The sequence below is a fragment of the Pagrus pagrus genome, assembly GCF_965226575.1.
Source record: "Pagrus pagrus genome assembly, chromosome: 8".
In the NCBI taxonomy this organism is placed as follows: domain Eukaryota; kingdom Metazoa; phylum Chordata; class Actinopteri; order Spariformes; family Sparidae; genus Pagrus; species Pagrus pagrus.
Genome location: NC_140192.1, coordinates 27,010,740 through 27,023,921, shown reverse-complemented (window position 1 = coordinate 27,023,921; position 13,182 = coordinate 27,010,740). Strand labels below are relative to the sequence as shown.

The following is a 13,182-nucleotide window of genomic DNA, read 5'->3' as shown; positions in this document are numbered from 1 at the left end:
TTTTAGAATGTGTTGTTCTCAAGCTCTACCCCAGTCTTTCCCATTAATTAATGAGACTCTAAGTTGCTGCACCATAGTCTCACATTGATCCAAAAATGTTTTTCACTTGTCATATAGCACTGAAGAATGTTTTGCATCTTTAATTCTTAGTCAGTCAGTAACGTTAAGTTGATGTGCTAGCTTGTAGTCAATCACTCACCAGTCTGTTTGTCTTGTTGCCCAGCTGGGCAGTACATAGCCTATATTTCTCTGTCTCTCTGAAAAACGTGAGACTTTATTACTTTTGATAAATGCCAATGGGCAGAGCATGAATGAGCCACGGCTCAGAAAGATAACCCTGTGGCGCGTGTACATGGGTTAGACCAGACAATATATACTTAAGATCACACTCACGGGCACTCATAATTTAAAAAACAAGACAGTAATTATCTGGTCTCAGTCAACGTTAAGTTACAAGTCAGGACTAATAGGCTACAAGATTAAAAGCAATGGACTGATATTGACTATTGACTATAGCTTATAGGCTTGTGCTAACAATGTATAGCCAGAGCTGCGTAGTAGAGTAAATTGTAAAGACTGGACTAATCACCAGGCAGCGGAGCAAAGCTTAATGTTATATTTGATTATTTTCTACATTTTATATTCTCCACAATTTCTCATTTATGGTCACGTTATTTATGAGATAGCCTTTTAATTTTTCTCTAAAAGTTCACCAGATTGATACATTTAACTTAAAAATGTGCAGAATTTTCCTCTGGGGGAAGATGCTCCCGGACCCCCTAGTGCAAGGTCCACCCACCATAGTCTTACAAAATCCTGTGAGAAACAGTGTACCCTGTATATGGGTAGCAACACATAAGTCAAACTTTCAAATGATACTAATGTTACACTTGGATATGAACTGTAAGAGAGCCTACCAGCACGAGCAGCTGATTATGTGTAATATAGCACGCAGTTCTACTGAGGCCTTCGAGAAGGTTCATTGAGGACATGGGTGGGGTCTCGACTGCTCTTCCTCCAATCACCACATCCAGAAAGGCAGCAACACAACTCTACAGACAAAGAAGAAGAAAGGTACATAAAATGTATTCGAAGGATAAATATGTTGCACTTAGGCTGGAATTAATAAAATGATGCAATGGTTCACACACCTTATCAAATTTCGACAAACTGCTCTTCCGTCTTGGGTCTGCATCATCATCAGCCATGGCCAACTGCTGCAGAAGCTGCCCAACCTGTGTAACAAAAAGTACGCAATATCAATCTACACTGTGGTACGATGTGGGAAAAGAATACATGCTGTGCCACTGACCTGCATTAGATTGAAGCGGGCCACTTCATTGATGGGAGCATCTGAGATGATACCATACTGCTCTGGGTTAACGATAGCTGGGCAGATGAAGCAGGTCAGCAGTAGGTCTGTACACATGGTGCGCACCTCACCCACTTCAAGACGCTCCACACATGACAAAGTCTTGTACATCTGTGACACAATCCAGCGCAGGCTGTGGGGAAAGCAGTAGGTGTTCTGCTTCAGATAACCAATGAACTTATTGACCAGAGCTACCAGCTTGGCTTCGTTGGCCTCCACAGCTGCCTGCACCCGCTGTTTGTAGCCCTCAGAACCCTTCTCTCCAAAACGTTCCTGCTGGGCCGGAGTGAGGCGCTCTGTCACCTTGGCAGGGTCCGTCTCCAGGTGATCTTCATCTTCCACCAGGAGCTGCATAATGGGTTCATGGAGGGTGGCAGTGAGGAAGAGCTTGGCTGAGTACAGGCCCTCAGAGAAGAGCTTGAAAAGGATGCTGAAGGCACAGGTTCCCCGTCGCAGTAGACGGCGAGGGTTGTCACTCTCCTTCAGCTCAAACTCTACCAGGTATCGCAACACCTGCAATTTGGCAAGAAAGAAAGTTGCATCAGATCATCTTACTGAGAGGCTATTAAATAACACAAGAGCCAGATATGATTCCTGACCTGTAGCAGGTAGCTCTCATCCTCCTGCATGATACAGTTGCCATAAAGCGAGGTGAAGACTGTATGGATGACCGACTGGGTGTGCTCCTGGTTCAGCCTCTCTCCTGCCACCAGACAGGATGCCACCAGTCTAGGATTGTCCCTCAATCTGGCCAAGAACTCGCCGTAGATCGTCTCCTGGAAGCCCAGAGTCTTGTAACCATCGACAAACTGTGTGTCTTCCAGCATTTTGGCATGTTGGCAGCATTCGGCTGGAGAGGCCTCCGCACTGCAGAACAGAGTTGTTTCATTATTAATATTTTTCATATACGATCACTTGGACCAACAACTACTATCATTAGTTACTGTAGTTCCTTCTCACTGTGACGACTGAATCTCATCCCACCCACAAACACAGTGGGTCTACAAGAGTACATATTAGCTTTTTCTAAGAAGTTGAAGACAAATCATCCAACCTAGTTCTGACTGGTGTATATCCAACTTTAGACAAGCAAGTACATGCTAGAGGAGTTAGCAGCCTACACAACTGTTGATTTTCCAGTCACAACAGGACAATGATGTTGTAAAGTTACATCGCAACGTCTCACTCGTGCAGTGAACTGACGGCACACTTTAGGCTAACATTTTTTTAAACTTTGTGCTGGGAAATATGTCAGAAAGAGGCAAAAATCAGAAGTGAGTGCGCAAAAGCAGAAATCTGGCCACATTTAAGATTTTATACACTTACTGGGAAGCATGAACTGGACAAGCTGTGCATAAAATCTGCTTCACAACAGTTACTAACCATGTTAGTAATTTTCACTTGAAAGTAATGTCTGCAACTATAAAGGATGCAGTGAGCCCAGCTAATTCAGCCAAGAACTGAGGAGGTGATGTCAACTTTGTAGTCCAACTCAGAGAGGTGAGTGCAACAGAGTCACGTTTGCCACATTCAGGAAACGCCCTGTCATAGAGCTGTTATGTGGTAAAACCTGATTTATGTTGTTTCATTAATGTTTATGTGCAGAAGTGGGTCACACAGATACTGGTACTGAAAAGATGCAGATTTCTATATGGTACACTGTTGTACTCTAATTTTTGAAAATTACTTTCTAAATAAAAAAGGAGTTTAGATTTATTTGACTGCTTGTATTAGTTGATGAAAAGTAACCATGTGCAGTAAAATAGAATACTGATGATGTGATCCATTGAGATGCATCAAGATGCTGATCACTGTGCATTTGAATCATTGACAGGTGAATCTTAATTGAATCGAAACGTGACACCAGTTAAGATTCACTCCTCTAGCAAATGTATTATATCACATGCTCAAAGAACAAAGGGATGCTCCAGCCCTGCAGGGTCCCTTTTAGGACATCTGGTCAAACTAGTGACACAAGAACACTATACAGCATCAAACCTGATCTCATATTTGTATTCTTGGGTTTGTATCTTAGCACTTGTTCTAGCCCAGAACTGCATGAAATAGAATTTACATTTTTAAACTCTATAGCCTCAAATTTAAAAAAAATATTATTGAACTACAAACTCTAAAAATAAGGAACATATTTGCTTTTAGCAGTATTTTTCCCAGCCAACATACTGAATACTGCTCTCTGCCATTTGTTCATAACAGGCACACATAACAGGAAATGTTAACTTTCAAACCGGTTTCATGTGAGTTTCAGAGGTGCTGGTAGACATATTAGGCCAGAGTGGATCAAAATTTTAGGCCTGACCTGGTGAGAATGAGACGATCGAGATTGATCCTCTGCTGCTTCGAAATCCATGCAGCCCGGTACAGCCTCTCAGCTGTCTTCAGCACATCACTGTTGAGCCTCTGGATCAGCTGCTTCTCCGATGCCACGTACAGCCGCTCCTGCTTCAGGTGGTGGGCCAGAGTGTGGATGTCTGGCTTCACCATCTTCACCAGCTCACACAAGCAGAGAGCTAAATGACTGAAGGACAAAAAGGACAAGATGGAAGGGAAACAGATAAAAGATGATTATGTGGAACAGAAAGTATATTAAAGCTTAAATAACGTACCTTAATCAAATGTTAGACCAAAGTCACATGAACAAGAAAAAAAGTTAGTTTCTTAGGTCAGTTGTGTTCAAGGGGAAACCCAACAAATTTTACAAATTACTATACTATATTACTATATTTACTTGTCACAGATAGTAGTATGATTCGGCATGTGAAAGCAGTTGGTGTAGAAGCAGTCTATAGCTCTGGACAGGGTGGGAAATTAGCACCTGCCACTGGCCACTGAATTTGATCAACCCAGAAGCCACAGTGGCAATTTGAGTTGAGTTAGCAATTGGACGTGAGATTCTAAGACAGAGCGCATTCAATAGAGTTATACAACTGCCCTGTGTCCACATGGGATTTGTTTTTGACATGGTTTAACCAATCATCTTCAGCACAGCAAAGGGGTAGTTCCAGCTACCAATGGTATGAGGCCAACCAACGAGTGCTAGCCAATCAGCCCCAATAGGGCGGGTCTTGCCAAGAAACATGATTGCGGTGCGATAGCCCTGCAAGTAGCAAAGATTAGTAAACCTGGCGAAGATACAGTTGTACTTGAGAGAGGAGTTAAGAACAGATGGCGCTGGGCATAGATAGAGGAAAATGGTGGAGATGGGAAGCCATTCAGCATAAATTGAGGGAGCCAGGTGCTTGCTTCTGCGGCATGTGTTCGAAGAAGCTACTGTATGGCAGCAGCGGGAGGAAAGTGCTCGCTCGTCATGAATTAGGTGCCAGTCACAAAGCTTCGGTCCGTGCACTCTGTCATACAAGTACGTTACCGGGAACGACGGCTACAGCTGCCACTGTGCCTTCAATGACCTTGTCCCAGAGTTTAGACAACGTCTATCTGAAAAGCTTCTAGCTTTCAATGAAAATTGATGAAGCTACTAATCTCAACATGGACAAAATCATGAATGTCCTGCTTTTTTGATGATGACCTGGCCAAAGTATCAACACAACATTTGTAAATAAGTGATAGTGGCCATCATCAGTTTAGCAGTTCTTTAAGGACATACATTTTACTGTATTTTCTTTCCATGTTCATGGAAATCCATTATTTGTGACATATTGGTAAATTTCTTTACTAATGGTTGACATTTACAGTAGTTTACCTTACCTGACCACATCCTTAATTTCTTTTTTTTAGTATACAGCAGCTAATATTATCAGTTTTTATTATTTGATTTGCCTTTTTAAGTAAATGTATTTACAGGAAAAGCAGGAAACAGTTCCCTTTTCTGTAAAGGTCTGGCTGAACACAAACTCACACATGATGCTCGCGTCATGCAGGGGAAGTCATTTGCATTCCATGTGCTGCACACACTGGCCTGACGACAACAGGCAAAGCACGCCTTTTCACAAGCTTCAGGAGACGCTACATAGCAGAATATGCAAATCCCTCTCCGTTTTCCAAACATACACAGCCAAGACATACAAACCAAGCGGAGTGCATGAAATTTGAATGATTTCGTGGTGAATCCTTTGCACAAAAGCTTCTTTGTGGCTGGTTGCTAACATAGCAAACACAGATTTAGCTGTAGAGTTATGGCTCCGGGAGGAGAATGAGACTAGACTGGAGAAAACTGTCGCAGAATGGGAATGACTGCAAGGCAGTGGCACTGCTCGCAAGCTAACAGACAACCACAACGTCGGAGCTGATATGCCTGACAAATCTAATTGGTTATGCAGATTTAAACACATAATGATAGGCTCTACATTAAATTTCCTGAGCAAACCAAGAATAAACAGTGATTACTGATAGTTAATTGTCATTATTTTTGTAAAGTTTTAGGTCTAGTTTAAATACCAACAAATACGACTCTAATACAAATACACATACAGTATGATATTTTATGGTTGGTGGAGAAAAATGCATATCCACTGCGTCTTTCAAGTTCTTCGTAAGGCACAGCTGCCCCTTATCATGTGAGAAACATGATGGCCGCCTGCTCACGAGCAACTGAGCATTCAGTCAAAACTCAAAATAAATATCAAACGTTCGCCGATTACAGTGTGTTGGTTTCATCACATCGTAGCATGAATATAATTATGAATGTGTATTTGTGATGGCACTGACTTGTATTATCTTCAATTCATTTTGACATAAAGACTAAATAATTGACTGAAAATACGTTTCCCAATATAGGGCCTAAAAATTGTCAGCATGAGTGAAATTATGGACGATAAATATAGACGATAATAACACTACATCTACACACTCCAATACAGTAGGCGGGGGTAGGCATCCTTACAGTCGGTTTGCAATCTGCCAATAAACACAGTTATTGGTATCAGCTGGAAAAATTCTGTGTTGTGCCTCACTAGTTTATCGCACACACACACACACAGAGACACACAGACACACACACACACAGAATGTATCTGTCATCTGACCTGCTATGAAGTGAATGGAGGCAGCATAACTAGGGCTGCAAGTAATAATTATTTTCATTATAGAATAATCGAATTGTTTAGATTGTAAAATGTCAGAAATTACTGAAAAATGTCTGCACAATTTTCCCTGAGCCCGGTCCAAAATCCCAAAATATTTATGCCCAATGAAGGCTGAGAAAACCAGCAAATATGCGAATTAGAGAGGCTAAAAAGAGATTTTTTTTTCTTTAAAATGACAAAAAAAAATTCACGAAATTGCCAATGAATCATCTAATCATTTAAATTATATGCCATTCTCTACAAGTGAGCTAATCCTCAGAAAATGTTTTGGCCTTCTGAATCTTAAGTTTGTCAGCTGAGTATGTATGAATTTTTTTAATCAGTCCTTTTTACTAGAACTAGTGTGGTCACTCATAGAATTGAGTTTGGCGTCTCAGGACAGAACAGAAACTCGTGTACTGTATGACGTGAAAACTTACAGAAGTAGGCTGCACTAAAACCAACCACTGGGTGAGGTCTTTCGTTTGTTGTCAACTGATCTACATTTAAGACCTTTTCTAGATTAATAGATCTGGATATTTAAATGAATAATGTGTAAAAACTTACATTTTTAAAGTTTTCTTCAATTTATACCTGAATGAACGGACAGGTTACTGGCTGACAAGTACACACACGGTGCACTTACACACATTACACTCGTGTTCTTGAATAAGCACATTCCACACATACTTGGAAGGAAGTGAAAAAGCAACTTGGCTATTAAGCGGCTAGCACAGAGGTTAACTGCCATTTGTCATGGCCCCCCTGTGCCCATCCCCTCCAACACAATCTACTGCATAAAGCTACCTGGTGAGTCAGTCATGGAACACACTGAGGAACTCTAAAGCAGAAGAGAAACCAAACAACAGACAGCATCAGGGACATAATCTGAAACCTTCTGAGTTATGTGACAATGATCATAGTTTTGGCATAGTTTAGCCAGTGAATGCTGTTCACATGACAGACAAGAGGACCAACGGTTCAACCATAACATCTGTGTAAGCACCATAATTATAACAACAAGGCAGCCTAGGAGACAAGAGGCAGGGCAAAGACAAACAGAGGATTTTAAATTCCCCACCCAGTCCAACCACTTCAGTAATCTAATCTAAATGTTTAAAAGTTTGACATTATCTCTAAAATATGAAGCACAAAACAACAGTGTAATACCACAGCACCACAGTAAAGATGTTTGGAACACAGCCCTGTCCTCCCACTACATGATCTAACACACACATCCACAGTCAGAGACGCACCGTCCAATGGAACAAAGTTCTTTTTATAGATAGATATTCAAAGGATTTCACTTTCTACTAAAGGTATTCATGGCCCTGAGTCAACATCCTCTTCACACTTCCTTTTGAGATAATTTCTTACACTGCTCAGCAAGCAAATACTCCCACTCCCCTCCCCCTTTTATATTGTATATCGTGAGGTTTATGAGTGACCTTTCCCACCATTTGGGCTCGGTTCAGAACCTCTATAGTTTTCCATCACCAGTACAGGTTAAAATGTTTCCATAATCCAAAAAAATAATTATTTTGAGAGATTATTTTGACAGATACTGCGATACAAGTCATGGCTTTAGTGAGAATGGTTATTTTTTGAATTTTTCATGCCAGGTTGTAATTAATGTTATTCTACTTTAATCACAAACTTGCAGCTCCTGCCATTTAGATATTGCACGTTGGCTATGATTTTCTTTAATATTCTGATTAATTATGTACCACTGATTCTAAAAAAAGAAATAACTGTCAATAACTGAAAGATGCTTTTGAGTGTTTGGTCAGATTCTAAGGGTTGGTTATTTGGGTAAGGTGAGAGACGGGCAAGCACGAGTCTTTCACTTTCCCCGTTCAGATTTATCGTGCTGGTCTCGGAATGGAATAAGCGACCTTCTGGCCAGACACCTCTCTAACCTTCAGGCGACCACTACCCCCGAAGAAATGTTTCAAATCATCCTCCACCTCTAACACACGAAGCTGCAGTGGAGGAAAAAAAAGAGAAAAAACTGAACACACGTTACAGTCTTGATTCTTCCTATGTCCATGTTTTTACACCAAATACAGCATGAAGGGCCAACAAGATCCGTTTTATGTCGCTGCTCTATTTTCAGTTGAGAAAAACAGTTTTATAAGTTTTATGGATAAACAGCATTTAACATTAACATGAAACACCATTTACCACGTGTCCATCCTGTGTGAAAGTTAATGTCACACATGTACTTTAAACTGGAACATAACCCAGTTAACCTTATGTGTTATCATTTTATCTGTTGTCTGGAAGACAAGTACCCACAATCAGTAAGTGTTTGACATGATCGTGCCGACTGTGAAAGAGGTTTAGGTTGAGGCCCTGTGACGGACCCATGAACATGGGTTGAACCATGTCTTGCTGCCCAACACACTCAATCAACACTTATGAGTGAAAGGGCTTCAAGGAAATTTTGACAACAATTAATCTGCGGTGTGCAATATGAGGGCACAAACATTTCACCAGAAACAAAATCCTAAAGACAAAGTGAAGCCACAAACACAGATACACATGCCACCAGCTCTGCAGTCCAATATCCTTTTTAACTTGTAGTGACCTCCTTCAGTTACGACAGTTTCTCAGGAGTTAAGCAATACATCAGGACAAGATGATGAAGCAGTGATTCTAACTCAAATATATCAATCATAGACACCACTAGATAGAGGAAACAGATGGTGGTATTGCAATTTATGAAGAATAATGTTATCTACTGAAACAACCATCACTGTTCTCGGTTCTATGCAAAACTTTCACTATTGTGCATTCTGACAAGGAATGATGAACCTACTTTGAAGTAATGAATGAATGGAGGAACTACTATGAGTCCGGTTTCACAGCAAATACGATACGTTTGTCACACTTCAAAAGTCATTCCACTTCAAACCATCAAGTCAAGTGACTACATTTCCAGGCAATCTTTCGTCATCAGTCCAGAGGAAAGAAAGTCTGGTTGACAGACCACATTATGAATAAGTCATAATCACACGATAGAGTGAGTTACTGAAAGTGACTTTTGACATTGTAAGGAATGATTTGCAGCGTAATGTGGCATCTGGCCCCGGGCAAAGATGTTTGTCCTTTCATGGTGAGCGGATATGAGGCTTGGATAATTCAGGACTAATTCGCTATGGCAACAGTGATTGTCATAGTGGGATGTAATGACTGTATATTTGGGTTGTAATTAATTAATATTTTCATCATTTCAGCTATTAGTCACAATTCCACTGAGCCTGCCTGGTAAGGAAATACAATAACATTTAATTTGGAGATATAAAACATGAAAAAAACTAAAATCCACATGTGATAACTGACAAGCAAATGTTCAGCATTATAGCTTCATAAAAATACATTAGTGGTTAACTTTATTGACTGTATGTTGCCTGTTACCAATTACAGCAATATCGGACATGGTGGGGAGATAATGTACTTCTATGCTACAAAGGGTTAATGGTAATATCCCGTGTTTAAACATTTATGATGTTAATGACAGTATGCCATTATATCCCACGGCCTCAACCCCTAATGTTACATATATAATGTCTGAACGCTTCTGTTGTCAGACCTCAACTTTAGAAATCCCTGTCACAGGCTCCATGGGTGGGTGTGGGCACATTAGACACAAAAAGTTGAACGTTTATAGTGCCCTTGATTCAATGGTGTAACATTAGCACTGGTCAGTCAAGATTTAGCCAGATAGTTAGCCAGACAAATTAATATGGGTTGGGTTAAGGTGAGGTCTGTTGACGCTAGCTAGGTAACGTCAAAGTTGTCTTACATCAACTTACCACCAGACAAGATGAGAATATCAAATAAACCACGTAACCAGCGTTAGGTTAGCTAAACGATATGAGGGAAACCGACACACTTCAAGCACCCGGGCGCTAGCTTGGTACGAGTCAACACGGATTTGTGTTTGCACTGATTTGGAGAACCAACAGTAAACTGTTGAAGAAGCTAACCAAGAGGAAACCTGCTTACGTTAACCAAGTTAAACTCGGCTAACGTTTGCTAGTCAAACAGGGTAAGCTAACGATAAGCTAGTTAGCTATGTTAGCTTAGCTTTAGGCTGCAAGCTCCTAGATGGCCAGATGAGATCAACAAAACGTATATTTAGCCACTTACCAAATGTAATTAGCGTCTACTGGTCGTCCACGGTTTCTCTAAACACAGCTGTTCATAAGATTTCTCGAGTCAGTGGGGTTGTTTGTTGGCGGTTAGCCGTCTCTCACTGGCTTCTGCAGGAACGAACAGTGCTGTCATTTGCTGTCATCACGAGGAGACCTGCGCAACACGCATGCGCAAATGACTGTTAAAGGGACTTTACACTGGTAGAGAAAAAAGCCTCGACATAATTCTGTAATAAAAGAGTTTGATGCGACTTTAAACAAATCGTTCATCCGTTTTAAATAGAACTGATTCACAAGCATAGGTCCTACCTTACTGGATAATATCTAAAACTCAATTTCTCTGTGAACACAAGAGTCCAAAAGTCATTATCACTGTCAAGAATGTGTTGGGTTTTTTGTATGCTGCTCACTACAAATTTTCCAAGTAATTTGGTTCATATTGTTTGTTTGTTGTGTTTATTTGTCTCACACATATAAATACAAAACACATGAAGATTGAATGACTAAGGACTCAACCATACGCTTCACTGTCACAAAGACTGGTTGTTGTTTTTTTTGTTCTTGTTGTTATTTATTATCTCAGGAACCCTGCACGTTGCACATTTGCACAGGCACATTTATTATATATTGCACACGTCATGTACATACAAGGACAGTTACTGTATATAGTATGTTTATCTTTATTCTAGTAGTTTTTATAATATATATTTGTTCAAATTGTTATTTTATTCTTCCAGTATCTCTTTATTATTGTCTCTATTTTTTGAGACTTACTCTTGTGCTGCTACTTATTTCTCTCTGTACTGCTGTGTTACCTGCAAATTTCTCCCAAGGGGGATCAGTAAAGGAACATCTTATCTTATCTTATCTTAATGAGGGTGAAACCTGCAATGGCTGATAGCCTTTATACTGTATTAAAAACGAATTACATCCAAAAGAATAACAAGAGGTAAAAATACAGCAGAGAAGCTCACAAATACATTTTTTAAATATAAGTGTTCAAAAATTGCACATTAAAGATGAGTGTAGAATAAGAATGAGAAAATGCTGGTGTAATAGTCATATTCACAGTATGAACAACAGCTCCTGAGAGTCATCATTATTGTTCTTAATCAAATGATTTTGACGGCAGGGCAAGTTTTTTTTCGTATGTAGACAATGACATGGGATTTTTATTACAAAGGAAGATTAATATTCTTAGTCTGTCTAATTGGGCAATTATGTAGTTGGGAATTGTTAACAAATGTGTGCAAAAGTACAAGTATAAGTAAATCTGTGTTCTTATATCTCACATTAAAGTATGTAAAGTATTAATGTACAAATTTGAGGAATAGGCTATATTAATGTCAAAAATAGTCAATGCAATTTTAAAAAGGAGGAGCATACATCTGACTCACCTCCACTGTTCTTCATCTATTGTCCCTCTTCATCTTCAACTGCTTTCTCCAAAAGTTCTTACAACACATCTTACTCCTCGTGAAAAAACTGTGTTAATATATGCATAGTCCATAATGAGTAAAGGAAACAAGACACACACAATGGAAAACAACCCTCCCATGGCAATGCTAGGGTTGACCCATAGAGGGCAATATTTCCCCAGTAATACATCTTTTCCTCCATTAAAAGTTGGTGCAACCCACTGTAGCCTGATAAACTACATCTCTAACAACTGTGTTTGTACACAGACATATAACCCCTATTAATGGGATTAAACGTATGGTAGCTCATTCTGTTAGATAGGAAATATCTATCGTAATGCACTACCTATAGGAGATAATACTCCACAGGCGCAGCTGATTGGCTGCATCACAGCAAACTGCTCACAAAATCACCAGGAGTGAGCAGCCATGGATGGAGGACCTCTATACCCAGCGGTGCAGGAAGAGGTCCAACAGCATTAACTAAGAACCCAGTGACCCCAGCCACCATTACCTCCGCCTGCCGTCGTCCAGCAGACTGTACCACAGCTTCTGGTCCTCCACCACCAGGCTCAGGGACTTAAGACTGTTCATCTCTTGATCTTATCCTAGTATTCATGTACATTATCGGCACACTGATGCTGGTACGTATCACTGCATTCAAAGCCAGGCAATTTATAATAATGAACTCTTTAACTGTATTTTAGGTTTTCATGTTTGTGTATTAAAAACCTACAGTGCTTGGCCATCATAAAATGTTTTCAAATGTTCTTTGTAAAGCTGACTAAACTTCATTTCACACACACTGTACCTCTGTCACTGTTCTCTGCTGGATGAAGCTTCTGCAGAGTGCCAAGATGAGGTCATTACAGGAAAACATCCAAGCTGTTAAGGATGAGCTAACATCATTTTTTCAAGTCCATCTAAAATTAATCATCAGTTGCCTGTATGAACATTGAAATCCACTTTGCTGGCTGAAATATTTCCTGCTATCCATACTGGCCATTAAAAGAATCAATCACATGCCCTTAAGTGATTGGGGATCCACAGTCTTTGATCCAAGCACAAATGATTCTCATGTTTATTTAACCATAATATGAGGATTCAGGAGAATGAGTTAGACAAATCAAGTGGGCATTTTCAGAAGCTACAGTCTTTTTAGTCCAAAATTCCCAAAAGATCTTTGTTTTACT

The 13,182-nt window shown here is 40.0% G+C and overlaps 1 protein-coding gene across 5 annotated transcripts in view; it reads right to left on the bottom strand.

The window, feature by feature from the left end:
- The window catches only part of gapvd1 (GTPase activating protein and VPS9 domains 1), a 34,366-nt gene extending 23,652 nt beyond the window's left edge, over window positions 1-10,714 (bottom strand). For all 5 annotated transcript variants that reach the window (XM_084360975.1, XM_084360976.1, XM_084360978.1 and 2 more), the window contains exons 1-6: window positions 10,567-10,714; window positions 3,690-3,908; window positions 1,972-2,239; window positions 1,313-1,885; window positions 1,152-1,235; window positions 918-1,052 (exon numbers count right to left, since the gene is read on the bottom strand). In XM_084360975.1, the coding sequence (XP_084217101.1) occupies window positions 918-1,052; window positions 1,152-1,235; window positions 1,313-1,885; window positions 1,972-2,239; window positions 3,690-3,874 (1,245 nt within the window). In that variant the 5' untranslated portion in view covers window positions 3,875-3,908; window positions 10,567-10,714. The remainder of the gene's footprint in view (window positions 1-917; window positions 1,053-1,151; window positions 1,236-1,312; window positions 1,886-1,971; window positions 2,240-3,689; window positions 3,909-10,566) is intronic.
- Window positions 10,715-13,182: the final 2,468 nt, after the last annotated feature.